The 19,931-nt window shown below is 48.7% G+C and overlaps 1 protein-coding gene across 1 annotated transcript in view; it reads right to left on the bottom strand.

Annotated features, from left to right (window-relative positions):
* Positions 1-19,931, bottom strand: part of ITGB3 (integrin subunit beta 3) — a 51,065-nt gene that overhangs the window by 7,838 nt on the left and 23,296 nt on the right. The window contains exons 3-13 of the mRNA XM_080825995.1: positions 18,677-18,872; positions 17,536-17,788; positions 16,064-16,226; positions 15,263-15,424; positions 13,332-13,427; positions 12,724-12,813; positions 11,856-11,990; positions 10,224-10,653; positions 5,815-6,037; positions 4,813-4,913; positions 2,326-2,445 (exon numbers count right to left, since the gene is read on the bottom strand). Coding sequence (XP_080682121.1) covers positions 2,326-2,445; positions 4,813-4,913; positions 5,815-6,037; positions 10,224-10,653; positions 11,856-11,990; positions 12,724-12,813; positions 13,332-13,427; positions 15,263-15,424; positions 16,064-16,226; positions 17,536-17,788; positions 18,677-18,872 — 1,969 coding nt within the window. The remainder of the gene's footprint in view (positions 1-2,325; positions 2,446-4,812; positions 4,914-5,814; positions 6,038-10,223; positions 10,654-11,855; positions 11,991-12,723; positions 12,814-13,331; positions 13,428-15,262; positions 15,425-16,063; positions 16,227-17,535; positions 17,789-18,676; positions 18,873-19,931) is intronic.

The following is a 19,931-nucleotide window of genomic DNA, read 5'->3' as shown; positions in this document are numbered from 1 at the left end:
AAGTGGATGGGAAAGTGTGGGGAGGGCCACGGCCAAATAACCCACATCTGCTCCCCGAGATACACACCCACACTCTTCCCTTTCCCCTTCCCATGTCAGCTTTCCCTTGAGTCAGTAAACAAAATGAAGGCCAGACCCTTTCTTTACCTTCCTTCTCCCTTCTAAAGGTGAGAGCCCTGGGAAAGGCTGGTGAACAATATCACAGGTGGGGGGCACCATGCTTTCCAGTGCCAGATGTAGCAGTGCCTCTTCCCACTTTCACCCCCTTCCTTCTCCAAGCAGCCAAAATCCTCCTAGCAGGTATCAAGTTGCATATAAGCCTGCCTGTCTCCTAGGCATATTCAGTCCTATGAATTCATTCAAAAACCATTTATCAAGTATCTTGATACTTGATATCACCTTGATACTTGATAGTTGCTATCATCTACAGTTTCTGTAGATGACTGAGCCTGGTATGGATATAACAGTAGATGAGACAGACAGTCCCTGTGCTCATGCAGCTTGTGATCTACAGAGGGAGACAGGGGACGAAAGAAAGCAATTTAATGCTGTGATGAAGGCCCTTCTAAGGGAAGCACAGTTGCTCTGAGAATGGAATAGAAGCACCCAACCGAAGCAGCAATGTGGATGCTGCAGGAGGTCTGAGAAGGCTCATTAGGAGAATTGATGTGTCCAAGACAGAGGCACTCAAATATTGGGGTGTATCACAATTGCCAGGAACACTAATCAGGAACACAGAGGCTCATGGAAGTAGGACAGGGCTCAGGACTCGGGGTTTTTGTTTTATTTTTCAACAAGGGGGAACATACAAAAGTTTGAGACCCACTTTTCTAAAGCAGGGACCAGCAAAGTATGGTCTGGGAGCGAAATGTGTCTTGCCATCTGTTTTTGTAAGTATGCTTGGGCTTGTGCATTAAATATATGCTGCTTTCCTGTTACAATGGCAGAGTAATCATGGCAGAGGCCCCATGGTCTGCAAAGCCTGAAATATTTAACATCTGGCCCTTTGCAGAAAGAGTTTGCTGGACCCTCGTCTGAAGGAAGATCTGAAGAAATTGCGCCAGCTGTTAAGAATGTCAAGCAATTCACTGATTTAGTCTCTGCCTTCAGACATTGTTCCTTCACTCCCATAAGTTCCTGTCTACCCTCTGCCATACCATAGCCCTTGTCCCTCAACAGGGTCATTATCGATTTACGTGTCCCTCTCCCCCAGCCTGTGAGTGCCACATCTGCTTATTGTGATATTCCCAGCACCGAGTGCACTGCCTGATATATAATAAGTATTCAAAAATATTTTCTAATGATTCATAGCTTAGTCTGTTAAGCGAAAGGAAGGAGACAGAGGTGGTAAGGGGAAGCAACGAATCTACTGTGACAGGATGGGGACAAGCCTGTGGTTGGTCTGTGCATATGACAGATGAGTTCCTCCTGCTTCCAGAGGGCCTTGAGAGCAAGCACTAGCTTTTCAGTGTTCAGGACACCTTGGGTTGTTGCCTCAAACACCGCACCATGTCTCATGGTCAATACCTTAAACATTAGGCCTTAAGCACGGAGCTGCTTGCCCTGGGCAACCAACGAGCTTTTAGTAGAGCAGGTGCTGAACAGTCCTAGACTTTAAATTCCATACTTCTGGGGCGCTGGGTGGCTCAGTGGGTTAAGCCTCTGCCTTCGGCTCAGGTCATGATCTCTGGGTTCTGGGATGGAGCCCTGCATCGGGCTCTCTGCTCAGCAGGGTGCCTGCTTCCCTTTCTCTTTCTACCTGTCTCTCTGCCTGTCTCTCTGCCTACTTGTGATCTCTCTCTGTGTCAAATAAATAAAGAAAAAAAATTCCTTACTTCTTAACATTGTCACCTCAAAAACTGCCATGATATATTTTGTCCCTTCATGGGGTCCCTATCTACCTCTTTTTTCCATAAGGTTTTATTTATTTATTTTAGAGAGAGAGAGAGCATGAGTGGGTGGAGGGGCAGAGGATGAGGGAGAGAGAGAATCTCAAACAGAATCCCCACTGAGCACAGAACCCGGTGCAGGTTCAATCCCATGACCCTGAGATCATGACCTGATCCAAAATTAAGTCCAGCGTTTAACCAACTGAGCTACCCAGGCACCCCCTACCTTCTTCCTTTCCTTACCCACATTTTTACTTTTCTATCTCCTCAATGAGCAAAGTCGCTTTCTCACTAATATATGTATTTAAATATCCCTCATATCCCAACGACAGGCCCTAACTTACCACTTGTAAGGTCAGTCTTAACCTGGTTGTTCCGTGTAAGAAGAGCGATGGGTAGAAATTATTGCCTAACATGGCCCTTAGGGTTCACTCACCTGGCTCTTCTACCACATAGAGAATGGACTTTCCACTCGAGTCTTCATAGTACTGGAATCTGACGACACAGTCTTCCTCATTCTTGTATGTACAATTCACTGCATCCTTACCAGTATCCTCTGAGAAAGAGAAAAAGATGGGAGAATGAAAAATGACTCAGTTCATGGAAGACGGGGCCATCCACAAGCTGCAGTTAGGGATTTCTGAGAAAGTATGCAATAGGAAACCCTATGCCTTACATTAGGCAAGATGTCTAGATTTGAGATGGCCTGGCAGTTACCTCTAGCTGACCCTCACTTCTATATTTTGCTCCTCACTTCTGTATTTTTGTTCCTCACTTCTGTATTTTGTCCCTCATGAGCCCTTTTTGGTTCTTATTCATTATTCTGGAAGAGACATGACATAACACATTACATGGTCTGATTCAAAGCCTTGCTCTCCCACCTGCTAGCTGTATAATATTGGGGGAATTACTTGAACTCATTGGCTCTCTCTCTTCCTTCGTCTATAAAAGGAAAATGATACCCCACCTCACAAGGCTGGTAGAGAACCCAATGGCATAAAGTGAACAGTACTGAACACACAGTGGGTGTTACCGTCCCTCCCCTTCCCTTCTCTGTTTGCCCAATGGTTCTTAACAATTAATTGACTCAGCCCTTATATTTCTTCTATTTCTACTTCCGATCTAGTGTTCCTCTCCAGAGCCATCCCCTCTTCTCTGATTCCCCTCACATTTTGTAGGCTTCATCCCTTCTGATTCTGAACCCTCTTGTTCTAACAGGGAAACTATAGGTATCCCTCCATCAGCTCCACTATATCCTCCAGTGATGAAGCCAGACGGGTAAAACTGACACATGATAAGGTTAAGCAAATGTCCCAAGGTCACACCACAAGTGTATGATGGAGCAGAACTAGAACTTGAGTCTCAGACCACATCCTACAGCCTGGAACTCAACAAGCCTTCCGAAAACCAGTGGTGTAAGAATACAATGGAAAGGGTAAGGATTTCCGGATTTACTTCTTTTTTTTTTTTTTTTAAGATTTTATTTATTTATTTGACAGATAGAGATCACAAGTAGGCAGAGAGGCAGGCAGAGAGAGTGAGAGGGAAGCAGGCTCCTCGCCGAGCAGAGAGCCCGATGCGGGACTCAATTCCAGGACCCTGAGATCATGACCTGAGCCGAAGGCAGTGGCTTAAACCACTGAGCCACCCAAGCGCCCCCGGATTTACTTCTAAGCTTAACTTGTTCAGGCAGGTTATGTAACTTTCCTGAGATTCCATTTCCTCATCCGCCAAATGAGGATAGCAACAGTCCTACAGTTCTTCTTTACTGGGTTGTAGAGAAAAGGATAAGATGGTGGGTATGAAGGACACTTTCATAACTTTTGTAAGTTATACAATTCCACATAAACAAGCATTCATTGTTATGATTATCATGGCATGGGGGCAGGGGACAAGAGAAACACTTATCAGCTACCCTGTGATATCCATCTGGTCTAGGTAGTAGAAACCCCTCACATCTCTCTCAGCAGTCTCCCCCCCACCCAAGTTAATCATAGCATACACCCAACCTCCTCCAGAGGAAAAGCTGTCTCTTCAAACTCAATTCCCAAATTACTACCCTCACTCCCATCCCCTCCTCTGATATTAGCCAAAGAGTCCAGAGATCTGAACCTTTTCTATAACACCCCCAGCCAGAAGCTGAGTGACTGGTTGTATCTTACTGGGGCTCTCACTAAAAAACATGTTTCCTGCCTTCGTGGGAGACGGTTATCTCAAGAGATTACCATCTCCCTGCTACCAGCCAATGCCTAGCTGACCCAGATAATCATATCAGATGTGCTGACAGCAGCAAAGATGATCTCCTTTTAAGTCAAGGTAAAGTAAAAACCAGAATAATTACAAGCAAGGGTTTCGCTCCCCAGTGTATTTTTTATCTGCCTTATTCCAGGAAGGGCTCCAGCATAGTGAGTTTAGCTACAAATCCATAAAGGAGAAGGTTTCCCTCCAAACCAGCAAAGCGGTATGCCTGGGCACTGTTTAACACTCTTAGTTAAGTAAACTCTATAAATGCTTATAAGCTTCCTAAAATGATGCCTGTTACTGTGGCCTCAGTTTCTTCATCTGTAAAATGAGATGCATAGTCTTCTTTTCCTTGGGGAGGTAAAGTTAGGGCTGCCTGAAACCAGGCATACTTTCAAGGTTACTTGTAGGATCTTGCTGAGTCTGTGGGTGCTGGGAAGCAGATCGGGGAGGGACTGTGGAACCAACTAGTAGAGTAGAGGAGAGCTCAGGGAAGACAGTTTTTATAGAGTGCCTAGCATGCATCAGACCCACACAACATGCCTTTGAGGTGGGAATTACCCTTCCATGTTACTGATGAGAGTTGGAAAGGTTCGGGGATTAACTCACAGTTTTAGAAGCTGTGTGTGTGTGTGTGCGTGCGTGTGTGTGTGTGCACAACTCTGAGACATGCTGAACTTACTAAGCTCCTTCACAGCCTCGATCTCATCACGACAGTACCGGCTGCAGGTGTTGTCCTCATGGAGGGCTCCTCGGTCAAATTTCTTACACTCCACACACTCCCTAAAAGAGAGGACACAGAGATTAAGACGAGGGAGGAGCAAACGGCAAGGTTTCAGTCTGACTCGGCCCTCCATACACCAGAAAGCTGCTCCACCTCAGAAAACAAACACCTGTACTACAATCCCGGGGGGCCCAGAGGTCAAGTCTGGAGTTCGGGGTGGGAGGCCTGGCAGGCAGAGGGCCCCAGCACCCTCATTAAACTCCTTCATGGTCCATCTGAGAGTACGCTAGGAAGTGAAGCTTATCCAGTTTGGGGAGCCTTAAAGGCAGAATAGCTCATGTAATCTGGGAGCCCAGCGTAAAGGAAAATATTAGGTCCCTTGTTCAAAAATGACTAAGACTTACAACACAGGGCCAGCAAAGCAGTAAACCAAGAGTGGGGCCCTTCTAAGCACAGGGTACAGATGCACAGGTTGCACACCCACGAGTCCAGGCCTGCTTAAAGTGGCAAGAGAAATGGCAGGAGCATCCCCTGACCCCCAGATGAGTGATGTGCGTACCTGTGACCTTCTCCCATCTCTGTCCTTCATAACTGCAGTCCCACATTTCCCACAGCATCAGAACATCAGCGCTGGGACCTTCCCTGGAAACTCCCCAGTTTAGCCTTCCTCCCAACCCAGGGCTTCAGGACGCCACCCCCCAGAGAGCAGGTTTCTCTACCTGGAGTCCCCGAGGGTATTACTTTGACCCCTGCCCGGTTGGCTCTCCCTCCAACATTGCCCCAACTTCCCAGCAGAAAGAGGAAAGCAAGCCTCTTAGCCCCAGCGGACTCCTCTTCAAAAGCTTTGGTGAGTAAGAGACAGACCCTGGAGTTGGGGGTGGGGGGTGGATTCTAGCCTGGGGGACCCTCCTGCTCCTCCCAGCCCCCAGCTCTCTCCAACTCACTTCTGGGCCCACTCACTTCTTAAAGGTGCAGGCATCAGGGCAGGTTGGGCACTTCTCGCAGGTGTCCCCGTAGGAGCCCGGCTGGATGCACACGCAGCTGCCGCACTCACACTTGCCCCGGCCGCTGCACAGCAGCCCATTGCTGGACATGCAGGTGTCTGTGCGTGTGGTGCAGTTGCAGTAGTAGCCGGTCCAGTCCGAGTCACACAGGCAGTCCCCACAGCTGCACTGGCCGTGGCCTGGAAGCACACAGTTGGGGGTGGGGGGGACAGTAGGTGAGGATCCCCACCATCCCCCCTCCTTCTGCCACGATCGTTAGCACCACACTGAATGGTTCACCGCCTTCCTTTTTATTTTTTCATTTTTATTTTTATTTTTATGTTCAGTTAGCCAACATAGAGCAGATCATTAGTTTTTGACGTAGAGCTCAGTAATCCATTAGCTGCTCATCACACACGTGCCCGTGATGGGTATTAAGGAGGACTCAGGGCCTTCTAGGTTTTCCTTTGATCCTCCCCGGGCCAAATCAACTGCCTGCCCTGTGTTCTCCAGGCACTTATATGGACCTTTATTTTAACCCTTAGGATGAACCCATTTGCTTGCCTATCCGTTTTTCTTTCTAGACTGTGAGCCCCACGATAGGACAGGACATATCAATTTGTCCATCAGGAGAGATTAGCATGACATCTAAAACAGAGGAGGAAGGCAGTTAATGTTTTATTTACTCAACAAATATTTCTTGAGCTCTGGCTGGGCACTGGAGGTTTGTCAGTGAACACGACAGGCAAGGTCCCCATGACCCTGGAGCTTGTGTCCCAGTTAAATTCCTGGGAAACAGACATAATGTTCACCAGCGTGTGCCTTGTGCTGTGTTATCATAGTGTGGGAAAGATGCACTCACTTTACTGCAGGAGAGTGGGAATGGGAGCAAGGGGCGTGGGGTGGGGGTTAGGTTGGCTAAATGCAGGAGTTACCTCTCGGAGCTACATCCCCCTAATCACTTAATAAGGCTTGAAAACTTGGCTCCCAAACTCGGAAGAAAAGGTGACTCATTCTCAAGAATTCTGAATCAGGAAGAAGGGGATGAATAATAAAAATCTGATTGTTAATCAGAGGAAAGGCAGGGAGCAAGGGGGAAGTAACCTCACTTGGTCTGAAAACCATGCCACTGATACGAGCAAAAGAGCCCCAAGGTGGTGGAGGAGAGGGAGGTGCCTAGGCAGGCTCAAACAGCCTGCTCGCTGGCGCCTTCTGTCCCCCAGTGACAGCCGGGCAAGCGGGGGGGGCCCCACACTGTCCACTACACCCAGGTTTCAGTGACGGCTCTTGGACAGGAAAGGCCGACACTACAGAGGACTGGCAGCACTCAGAGGCCTCCGCTGCCTCAGAAACTCCTGTCCCATAGTGTTTCCTTTGTGTGGCCAAACAAAGTGATCTTTGAGAAGACGGATTGCCAGGCCAGAGGGGAGTGAGGCTGGGCGTCAAGTGGCAGGCTAGAGCCAGCGGGCCGATCCCAAGCTCGGGCAGGGTCAGCCCTTAGAAGGAAGCCACAGTGTGGTAATGTCACAGGACGGGCACCCCGCCAGCCAAAGGGTGGCTGAGCCGGGGTTCACAGAGAAGTCAGAGGAGGGGGGTGAGGAGTGAAGAGAAAGTATAAAAAAGAGGAGGGAAATAGGAAAGAAGGCAGCGGGGTGGGGGGGGGAGGGGGTGGCGGAGATGAGGAAGGGGGAGGGGACAAGGAGGCACAGGCATTTCAGGTCCTGGGGAACACACCCACTTTCCTAAACAGCTGGACCTTCTGGGCGGACGCGTAGCTCCACTCCCCTGCTTTAGGAGCCAGCACTTTGTTTGACATTCTACTTCCTCCAGGAAGCCACCCAGGCTTCCACCGCCTATAATGAGCCTCTCTGCAGTGGACTCCTATAACTAACTATTCCCCCAGGACACCTCACTTCTGGCAGGTTCTGCCTCATGCTGTGAGTTGTCCATAGGTAAGTTAATTCAGGGCAAAGTTTTTGTCTTATCCATGCCTCTCGATCCCACAACACTACCGCACAGAGCCCGGCTCGGGGCGCCCCATCAATCTATGCTCATGGACGTGGCAGGTGGAGGGTCTCTTGAGGACAGGAATGCACTCCCTATTGTCTAGGCAGGGTGTTGATAACAAGTAACCATAAAGGTCATAGCCCGGTGGGGAGGTGGGTTGGGGGAGGCCAGAGGCTGGGGAAAAAGCCAAGTCGCGGCACGCCATCCCCACAGCAAAGAACAGACCACAAGCCAGCAGCTCTGGGGAGAAACAATGGTGAACCAGTGTACAAGCTGAGAGGTCAGGAATCATGCATGACCCCTGTTCACCCATTTGGACTGAGTGCCTGGCACAGAACAGGTGTTCAATAAGTGTGTGTCCCTGAGTATCTGTCACTGGAGAGTGTAACAGTGGCACCACGGGGTCTAGACCCAAAACCAGTGCGCACACAACACTCTGGCTGGAAGCCGGGGAGGGAGCCATCTCGGAGACTACAGTAGCTGCGTGGGGTTTCCCCATGAATTAGGCTGGAGCACACCGGGGACAAGTTGTTCTTGCACCGGTAGGAGGCAGGAAGCAGGCTGCTGACCCGGGGAAGCTTTGTTTTATGGCTTCAGGGTGGCCAGCAGCCGAAGGAAATGCACTCTGGACGGGATCCCTCCCACGTGGTGTCACAACAGACCAGGTCCATGAGGAGGTGGCACGGAGGAGGAGTAGACCTCCTTCTGTCCCTGGTGCCCCCTGAGGGGCTGTCTGTAGTCTCCCACATCGAACTTAACCATTCCCTTTGGCACTCTGAATACGATGGAAGTACTATTAAACATTAAAATGAGCTGAAATTCCTGCCTCACCCCCTAATTCAAACTGCTGTTGGTGTGTGTATGTCTGTGTATACCTGATCTCTCTCTCTCACTCCCCTAATCTCCTTGATATCATTTCTCCAATCTCTCTCTCTCAAATTTTGTTGGCGTGAGCAAAGGAAACAATGTTGCAGATTAAAAAAAATAAGCCATTTTTCTGTTACTTGGACATGCTTTAGAATGACACAGATATACCTTTCTGATCAAACTTTTTAAAAGACTGATGTTAGAGTGAACATAAGAGTGGATGAGCTCAGCTCGTTAAGCCCCAATGCAAAGGAAGCCAATCTGAGTCATAGATTAGATCACCATAGAAGCCAATTACAATCGCTGTGGATTGGCCACACCATACATCCAAAAACCAATCCCAACCAGTTTGCAAATGTCTTCCATCTTTCTGTCACAAGAGGGATCAAGCCTCAGCCATCAGAGCCCAGCAAAAACCTATCCCCAGTGCCTAGGAACTACTCAGAGCTGCCTGTCTGCCGCTAAGAGTCAGCATGTCTGCAGATAAAGACTTAATCACATTAGTTTGATTTCTTCTAGCTGGGGAAGCATCCTGGGGCAAGGAAAAATCAGCTTGAGATTTTCAATGGGCCTCAAGATTTTACTGAATTTTTGTCATGAGAAGGACAAAACCTCAGAATCCTTCAGGGAAGAGGACTCAGCATCATAATTCTCCATCTGTAGGCTGGACCTCTCAATGGCAGGTGCTTTCGCCCATTTATGTCCTGTCCAGCGTGCCGGCCACTAGCCGCACGTGGTTCCAAGCAAAAGAGGAACTGATGTTTTCATTTTTTCACTTAATTTAAATTTAACTTTTGCTTACATTATAATTCCACTTGGTGAATTTAAATTTAAACAGCCACATGTGGCTACTATATTTGACACCACAGATCTGGGACAGAAGTGCCAAGAGTGATTAACAAAATAGTGCCAACATGCCAACAGAGCTTACAATTTTCCCACCGCTGTTCCAAGTGTATGGGCTCCTTAAATGGGCTCCATTGTCTTGCTTTTTTTTACTATTTTCCAAGTCTTATAATGAAAAGACAAATTCACATAAAAGAAATATTCCTAACTTTACTAGATATTCTGATATATATTTTCCAAACCTGTAGCTACTAAAAATCTAATTACCATCAGTCAATTTTTTTTTTTTTACCTAAAAAAGGGGTTGGTCCCTAACCTTGAAATGATTAGGAGGAACCAGTAACTTAAAGTATTAGCAGAAGGGCAGATGAAAGAAAAGACGAAAACTGTCTTCACCTTCGAGCTTCCCCACCCTGCCCCGTGCTATTCAGGGAGGGAAGTCCCTCGGAGCCCAAGCTCACTTCCGCCTCTGTGTGCACCCCAGGAGCAAGGACTTGGGGAGCTGAGAGGGATTAAAGAGAACCTCCTTCTGTTTTCCGCTGTGGGAGTGGGACACCATCCACACCATCCACTCGTCTCTGCCTGCCGGGCCTTGGGCCTAAAGTCTCCAGAGGCCACAGACGAGCGAGTGTGCATGGGGACGGGAACTCGGGTAGTTCTACTCACCTGAGCACATCTCCCCTTTGTAGCGGACGCAGGAGAAGTCATCACACTCGCAGTACTTGCCCGTGATCTTGCCGAAGTCACTGCTGTGGCAGACGCACTGGCCACACAGGCATTCGCCGCGCTGGCTGCAGGCGGGCTGGCCCTCCTGGGGGCTGCACTCATCCTGCTGGGAGGGCCGGTAGTCCTCTTCTGAGCACTCGCACTGGGACCCCAGCCAGCCGGGCCCGCAGAGGCACACCCCGCACTCAAAGGTCCCGTTGCCATTGTTGCAGCGGGGGCTGGAAGGTTCGGCGTAGGCCTGGCATTCACAGTCACAGTCAAAGGTGACCTGGACCGTGAGGCTGTCTTTGAAGCCCACGGGCTTGATGGTGAAGGACTTCTCCTTCTCCTGGGGACAGCCTCGCACCTTGGCCTCAATGCTGAAGCTCACCTGGGAGGAGAGTAGGATCCCATTCAGATGTGGGTGGACCCTGTTAACACTCCAGTCCCAGAGGGAAAGAAGCTGGGTCCTGTGCTGCCCTGCCCTACCCAGGGAATACCAAACTGGGAGGGGGGGGTCTAGCCCCCCCAGCAACTTGGAGTTCTTCTGCCTCCCCATGACCCAGGTCTGCAAAGCAAAAAGGAGAGCCTGGGGACAGTGGTCCAGTTATATCCGGCTGGGTGCACAGATGTAATTTATAGGCATGGGCTATGCTGGGGTTTTTTAATTCCACATATGAAATAAGCCAGCTCATGCAGAACAGAACCTGTGATCTTATAAACCTTCTGCTCTGGCCAACTAAGCCAGCTGAACTGAGTACATAATGTCATATGTCTTTGTAGCAAGACACACAAAGCATATTTTGCACCACACAACACCACACAGTGACCAACCACAGGTTTAATCTCCATAGAACATTTCATCACTTGTTCCGTCATATACCTTTCTGGCCAACATTTCTTGGATAGGATATGTGCACCTGTTCTAGAATATAGATAGAGAGACATATGGACAGGTGGATAGAGATCAATATATACATGCTGAAGATACAGATGGTCTAGGTATAATAGCTACCCCTCTTTTCCACTTCCCTCCCTCTTCACCAGCCCCTCCCCCTTAGGCAGCCGCAGAAGAGAACCAACCACTTAAGAAAGCCCTAGAGGCCACAGAGGGACTGGAGGAGCAGAATGAACATTTGCATTCTGAAAGCCTATGAGAGCGGGTGTTTGGTCTCTTTTGCTGGTTCCGTTTGCTGTTGAATCTCCAGCAGCTAGAATGATGCCTGGCACGCAGTCAGTGCTCAGTAAATACTTAGAGATGACACTGCCATCTCACATTGTAGAGGGAAGAAAGACATCACCTTGGGGGAGGCTGGAGACTGGTTGGGGCTGAATGCAAGAAATATTTTCATCTGCAAACAGCTATGCATATGCAAACAGAGGTAATGTAAATGCACATTTTTTTAAAAAATCCTGATGGTGAAGGTTACCTAACAGAGAAGTTTAGACAACGGGAGCCTCAAAGGAAAAGGCTGGCAGCTCCACGATATCTAACCTCTCATGACCTTCAGGAAGAAGGTGCCGGGAAGGAAGGGGAGGGGTGCCCACAGACGCTCAGGGGGTACAGGCCTTGCCCAGCTCAGCCCACCTCACCGTGTCTCCAATCTTGAGTCCGACACAAGACTTGAGGCCTGGGATGACCTCGTTGTTGAGACAGGTGGCGTTGAAGGACAGAGACAACTCCTCAGGGAGGTCACGCACTTCCAACTCTACTTTAGAGCGGATTTTCTAAGCAGGAAGAAGCAAAAGAAGGTAAGGAGATGAGCTGAGAGGAAGCAGAGAGGAACTAATTCCATCCCAAACAAATTCTATTGGGGGCCCCGGACTCGCCCTGGCAGTACCAGATGCTGAGGCCCGCCTAGAAGCTGCCAGAGGAGAGCACCCCTAGGAGGGTGTTTCTTACTACATTTCCTGCCCAAGACCTGCTTCTCTCTCTCTCTCTCTCTCTCTCTCTGCACTGGTGCCCGGGTGACTCTCGGTAAAATCTAAATCAGTTCCACCCTTCTGCAAGCCTCATGGATGTGCTAAAAGGGAGTGCCAGTATTGGTCCCCTTGGAGAGTGGCCATTTTTACCAAATTTTTAACCAACCTCACCTTCCCCAGGGCTCAGCTTCCTCTCCTCCTTGCTGTTGGAGCCCTGCCCCTCACCCTGTCCTTTCTCCGATTTCAGGACTCTGCTCCTGCCTCACCACCAGCCCCACCCTCTCCTTCCCTTCTACCTCCTCTAAGCTCTTCACCCATCGCCCCTAACGCTCCTCGGCATTCCTTTCTGAGCCGTTTCTCTCTCAGAAAGCCGCATTCCACCCCGTGCTGGCCATCCGCGAGCCTCTAGAAAAATAAGAGGAAGGCCAGGGAGGCTGCATGGTGGACCAGCATCCAGGACTCCCAAATCTGAACCCTCCTGGGTCATGCCAAGCGAGGTGGACTCCTAGCAGGCCTCTTCCCAGCACAAGACACTTACGCCATAAGCATCAACAATGAGCTGAAGGACATTGCTGGAGTCAGTAGACAGAATCCCCACTGTGGTCCCTGGGATGAGCTCGCTGTAGTTCTAGGAAGACAAAGATGTGCAAGGCTGACTGAATGAAGAGGGTGGTTTCCAAAGGCCTCCCCAAATCAGACCGAGGGTCTTGAAATGAAGATTGAGGGAACAAAGGGGTATTTTACTTGTTACTGCCAGTAATAAATCTAGCAGTTTTTCAGCCCTGAATAAAATAAAATACAATAAAATAAATAAAATAAAATAAATAAAAATTTAAAATATAAATTAATTAATTAATTAATTAATTAATTATTTTTAATAAAAAAATAAAAACAAGGAACTTTCATACCCCTCACCCCCACTAAACGACTCCCCTCTGGTTCTGCAAACACTAGCATACCCATTCTGCTAAGTTCAAAGTTGGGGGACAGAGACAATAAAAAGGAATCACTAGCTCCTGGAAATAAGCTGGAGGAGGGTCTTTCCAGGCTGGGGACAAGGGCCCATGGTAGGGCACGCTGGGTCCCCAAGACAGCTCTACCCATCAACACAAGCCACACTCTAGGCAGCCCTGGGGCCATAGTCACCTGGTAGAGATTGACTACATTTGCAGTTACTGCAAAGATCAAATTGATGTTTTTCTGGGATAGCTTCTCGGTCATCAGCCCCAGAGAGGGATAATCCTGTAAAAAGGGAGGACATGGAGGTCGGTTAAGAATTCACTGCTATTCACATACATCCCTGGATCCTACACCTTAGACCTCGGCTGATTTGGGCCATGGCCTACACAGTGGCGGTGCCTACACGTTTCCACCCCATGATCAGTGTGAGCCAAGGGAGCAAGGAGCAACACAAACCCAGCTGTGAACTCCAGGGACAGATGAAGAGGCAGAGGCTGGTGGTGTCAAAACCAAGCATCTCCCTCTTGCCGCTAGACCTCAGTGCGTTCACACCAAGAAGCAGCTTCCGTGAGCCAGGTACTGTCAGGCCTCATTTTGTTTTCCATCAACTCATTTAACAAACATTTCTTGAATGACAGATATATTATCGTCTCTGCTGCCAGGGAGCTCCTGGTCTGGTCCTGACGCCAGGTACATATAAATACAAAACAAAGCCAAGATCCAAAGCGTGGCATCCCAGGGTGATGCTGGGGATCAGAGGAGAGGGGTGGGTGAGGGGCAGGAAGTAAGGAGGGAGCAGCAAAGCGGAACTCGGAGTCTTCCTACCCCTTGCTCTCCGTCCCACATGTGTCAGGCTTCACTGGGAAGTTTCCTCGTTTTGTAGCCACTGGCAAATGCCTCGGCCTGGCGTGTGCTTCCTCGTGGTGGTCTCAGCCTTCCTCGTTGATCAGCATTCACGTCTCTCCCTCTTGCACTTACCACTGAGCCAGCCCACTCTTTGTCCCCCACGGAGTGGTCTTCTTTTTGGTAATCCTTCTCCTTCCTTAGGACCCAGCTCAGGTCCCGCCTTCTCTGGGAGGCCTTCCTTGGCCATCCCAGTTCACGGTGAGCATTCCTCTCTGGATCTCTAAAGCCCTTATAGATTGCGCTATCCCTTTAGCACTAATCACGTGTCTTGTATTCTTGGTAGCACATCTCCTCAACTAAACCAAAAAGGGGGGGGGGGTCTTCCGTTGTCCCTTTATCTCCTTCAGCCCCTGGGAAGCTGCCTTGCCTAGCTAGGTGTCAATGATTACTACTGACTCATCCAATGCCTGGCGGTGCCCGACTTGGACATGGCTGACACCAAGGAACTCAAGTCACAATGGGATGCTGGTGAATCATGAACATGTCCCTAGGATCCCTAGGCCTTGCAGGATCATCCAGCTCAGACCCCTCCCTTTACACAGGTGTACCATTAAGCCACCTAGACAAGGAGTTGCTGTATTGTCTTTAAGAGATGAAGAGTTCACACCTACCCCCAGATACCCAGGGTATCAGTATTCTGAAGGTCTTACATTTCTTGGTGGCTTACAGCAATTAAACTCCCTTCCTCTTATTTGACCCTCTAAGGCCATAGAAAATAACCTTTCAGAAGTCTTCTCAGGTATTAGCTAAACTTATTTGTTTCAATCTAAGTGACTCGGACCCCTTCAACCTTTCCCCACGGGAACAGATCTCCATTCTTTTGATGATCTGTGTCTCTTTTTCCTCAGTCTTCTTCCAATAACCACAAGTGAGTATAGTATTCCAAGAAAAGGATGATCTGTACACAGAAGATAGGAAGGCCTGCCTTCGGGTCCATTCTGGATGCCATGATGCTGCTGGTGGTGCTGGAGGCAGTGGAGGTGGTGGCAGCAGTGACCCCAGCCAGGACCACTTACAATGGCTGTGCCATCTGTCCCCTGGATGAGGACGTCCAGTTGCTATGGGAGGCAGTGGGAGGACAGCCTGAAATAAGGCCCACGCCCAGCCCTGGGGAAGGGCTGCCATTTTCATAGTCACACAAAGGCTCTGCCTGGGTTAGAGCAGCCCTGACCATAGTGAATTGGGACCATAGGTGGTACCAAGAATCTCACCATGGTAGTGGAGGCAGAGTAGTGGTTGTCACTGCCAATGTGACACTGCCCATCATTGGGCTGGACAATGCCTGCCAGCCTTCCATCCAGCGCTATATGGGTCTTGGCATCAGTGGTAAACACCAGCAAGTGGGATGCATCGTTCCTCCAGCCAATCTTCTCCTGTTAAAAAAAAAAAAAAAAAAAAGCAAAAGAGAGAAAGCAACTTTAGTCATGTCATTGGTAGACGACAAAGACCCAAGGACTTCCACTCCTGAAGGGCTGAATAAGTCATCTTGAAGAAGGCCTTCAGTCCCAGCCCCCTGGAACACAAGCTGGAGCTTTTCCAGTTCGAGGGTTTCTGTTCTCTTAGGAAAGGAGTCTCAGCTGATTAGTTCAAGCAGCTGAAAGACGCCTACTTCAACTCCAAATATAACTTTTCCAACGATAATCACATGGCCTGTCTAGAAACCCACCTGCACCGGCAGAGATGGGTGGGGCTAATGAACTCCCATCGGAACATCTGCCCACTTTGCTCAGGTTAAGTCCACCCAGCCTTGACTCTGATACACTCCTAGAGAAAGCAGGATGATGCTCTGCCCAGAAAACATCCAGCATCACTGAGGTTCAAAAACATGTCAGCTCTGGCTGGGGGTTGATACAAACAAAGGTTGCATATCAGGAGAAACTTCTTGCTCATGATGTACAAAACTCGGCTTGGTTCTTCTTCTTTCACAGCCGTATCCCCACAGTTGAACCACTTCCTTCCCCCATTTTAATCTGTGCCAACCACACCAGGAGCTCTGTGCCCTCCAAACTCACGTCACAGACTGTAGCCTGCATGATGGCATCAAAGCCACCCTCTGGGGCATCTCGGTTCCGCGACACACTCTGCTTCTTCACCTCCTCATTGAAGCGGGTCACCTGGTCAGTTAGCGTCAACACATGTTTGTAGCCAAACATAGGCAAACAGGTGGTCTTCATGCTGAGGAGGAAGGAGGATAATTTAAGCCGAAATCCTGACGGAAAAGGTCGCGTGGGGAGTGAGAGGGACAGAGGGGGAGACAAACACGGCAAGCACACTGCCCAGGCCAATCCTACACAACCACAACTAACCAGACAGTTCAGACCCCAAGCCCCTCCTATCACCTGAGCCATCACATTGGCTTTCCCTCCAGCTAGCCTAGAAGGTAAGACAGTGAGTTGTGGAACCAGACTGTCTGGGTTCAAGTCCCAGTTTCTAGTCATGGGACTGTAGACAAGCTTCTCTATAAAAATGATGACATGATTAGTCCTATCTCCTAAGAGCTGTGTGAGGCTTAAAGGAGCTGATTTATGTAAAGCCCTTATACCAGAGTGACGCTCTAGTCGTTGCTATCACCTTGGGCTTAACGCTTCTCTAAAATAACATTAACACAACGGTTAAGTTCATCAAGAACTTAATGTGCAAACCATCAACAAATTGATCGATCTGTGCTGGACGGGAGCCTTTCTGTCCCCAGCCCAGTGGCTTGTGTTACTGATGGCTGACAGCTTTACTGGGGAAACTTTACAACCCAGATGGGTTGAAAGGGTACATCATATAGTTCTGAAAACTAAAAAGTAAATTTGTATATTGTCAGGCTCAATAGCCATCATTTTAAGTTATTATACTCTGTGGATTTTTATAGTCCCCACCAATTAAATAATAAGCCATTCATTCACTCGTAAGCCAAAGTGCCAACAGAGGCACACTTAACAATTTTTGAATCTATTAGAAGGTTCAATACATAACATTTCTATTGTTTTTTATTTTCCTCTAGTACATAATTCCTCACATTTTAACTCTGTTAGATTCACATTCTTGATGATGAGGAGGACAAGGGACTCAATCCTTCTGAACTCATAATTCCTCTATTTACTTTTCCATAAATTTCTACTTTTTATCTCATTTCCCTCCCATTCTCTCTTATCTCCTACTTCTTTGTGACCAAGACAAGAAGGTGACCAGTTCTCTTTCTGGAAATTCTCCACCCTTTCTAAATGCCCATCTGCCTAATCCTGGGGGTGCCGAGGGTCACAGAGGTTTTGGTAGTTTTCTAACATTCCAAACAGTCTTGGATTCTACTGACACAGCACTCCAGACCCACAGGCCAGCTCACTTGCCAGACAGGAAGCCCAAGGTAGAAAGGAGATATGATTCAGCCAGACGGCAGCAACAAAGCGATCCTAGAGCTAGAAACAGGAAGCAGGGCTTGGACCAGCCTGGGACAAAGGGGAGGGATGCTGGCCCAGTTTCTACAGGAGGAACTTACTCATAGCAGGGGTTTTTGAGGGCCTCTGGTGGAGAGATGTACATGTATGGTGACACGGGCTTGTCCACGAAAGCCCCGAAGCCAATCCGCAAGTTACTGGTGAGCTTGTGCATCTGGGAGGCCAGCTTGGTGCCTAGGTTCTGGATGCTTGACAGATCATCCTTCATGGAGAAAGACAGGTCCATCAAGTAGTAGATGTCCACAGGGTAATCCTCCACTTGCCGGACTTGGATGGAGAAATTCTTTGAATCATCTGGAAGCCAAGGGGATGTTAGTTTTTCTCCTTTTTCTCCCTCTAAGACTCCATAAGTGGGTTTGGACATAGCTGAGATTAAGTAGCCTCTCGATCAAATCAAACTTGAAAGCCCTTGACCCTTCTTCTTTCCCCTTGCAATTCTGTTCCTCTTCCAATCGCTTGATCCTCTGATTTTTTAATCTCTCTCTCTTTTATCTTTCCATTCTAAAATTCTCTACCCTTTCTAAATGCCCATCTGTCTAACCCTCTGGGTATCAAGGTTCATAGTGATTACACTTCAGATGCTGTAAAAGGCAGGAACTCTGTCCCAGCCTTCTCTGAATCCTAGAGCTCCCAACAGAGGCCTTGCAGAAAGAAGGGAATTGGTTAAATCTTCTTGAAACAATAGAAAAGTCTAAATCAATGCTTTAAAATGCTTGTCTCGTAGCCTAATCCTTCCTCCCCTGACAGTCTCCTGTCCCTGTATTCTCTGCCCCGGTGCTCCTGCCCCAATCCCACCCAGAAAGAGGGCTTACAGCATATTACTTTCTCATCTTCTATCTCATTCAATCCTCAACACAAAGCTATCAATTAGGTAAAACAGCCATTGGGGGAAAGAAGAAATAAACATTTTATTGAGTTCCTACTATGTTCAAAGGATTAAGTAGCTTGACCAAGGTCAAACGGCTAATCTATGGGATAGTTAAAATTCAAACTCAGATCTTCTGATTTGGGGTTCCAACACCTTCCATTTTTCTACATTCTCTGGCCCACACCACACTCAACACCCTCCTTCTCTTCCCACACCATTTCCATTGCAAGCTACGTCCCCAAAGTTCAGGCCTCCACCTTGTGCCCTGTGCGCATCTGCCCAAGGTCTCTCCCTGAAAAGAGCCCCCTCCCTACCTGGCCGTAGCCGGAGAGCAATCCTCTGAGGGCTGACTTGAGTAATCTGGGAGCTGTCTCCAGAGCCCTTGTCACTGAGCGGCCTGGCCTCCAGGATGTGGACCTCACTGATGGGGAACTCGATGGACTCCTGGGCACAGTTATCTTTCAGCAGATTCTCCTTCAGGTTACAGCGGGGAGTGCCCAGAGGCAGGGCCTGTAAGACAGGAGGAGCCCCACGTGAAGCCCTGTGGTCCGAGCTATGTGGCTCTCTTCCTCCTTCCTGCAGGCTTGGCCGACTCCCAATAGCCTCGAGCTTACCCAGCCCTCTGGAGCTAAACCGGCAAAAATGAAGTCAGGTGATCCGTCCTAAGATAGCCCATTGTACAGAAGGGAGAAATTGAGGCACCAGAAAGGCTGGGCGAATACCTGTTTGTGGATTGGTAGCTAGGAAGAGGGCCAGTATTGCAAGCTACCTATTAGACCAGCAGTTTTCAAACTGAAAGGCAACCCACATGTGGGTCCCCAAAATCAGTGTAGAGGATCTCAGCCACCAATTTATTCAATAAAATGCAATTGAATAGAATAGAAAGTATCAACACATATAAATAGTAAAAGTAAATATTATTTTGTAAATGTTTATATATTGGGAGTTGGGTATAAGACACAATGATATGAATGCATTTCTTTCCCTAGGTCAGTGTCAAATAGATTGGAAGCCACTGTGTTAAGACACTGGCTGGGGTGTGAGATCCCCAAGGGTAGGGGCTGTCCCTTCTCTCTTCCCAGCCCCCACCCCAGGAGACACCACAAAGGTGGGAGGGGGAAACAAGGACAGGGGCAGCAGAGATGGGGCTAAGAGCACAGGAGAAGACTGGCAGAGACTACATCTCAGCACTGCCTCTTGCTAGCCGGTTCCCAGGGCACGTCACCGAAGCTCTCCATGCCTCGTTTCCTCAGCTCTAACGGGAAGACAATAAGAGAAAGCCCCCACTCACAGGACTAAATAAGACAATGCATATAAAGATTTATCGATTTATTATTTGAGAGAGTGTGCATGGGGGGAAGGGCAGAGGGAAAGAGCCTCCAGCAGATTCCCCGCCGAGGGCAGCTCAGGGCTCCATCCCAAGACCCTGAGATCATGACCTGAGCCAAAATCAAGAGTCAGCCCCTCAGCGGATGGTGCCACCCAGGCACCCCAAGACAACGCACATAAAACCCATAGCATAGTGCCTGCTGCAGGATAAGTGCTCAATAAACAAAAGCTGTTGTTAGG

Source organism: Martes martes, assembly GCF_963455335.1.
Source record: "Martes martes genome assembly, chromosome: 16".
NCBI classification, from domain to species: domain Eukaryota; kingdom Metazoa; phylum Chordata; class Mammalia; order Carnivora; family Mustelidae; genus Martes; species Martes martes.
The sequence above is the reverse complement of the archived record's forward strand: the minus strand, read 5'-3'. Positions and strand labels throughout refer to the sequence as shown.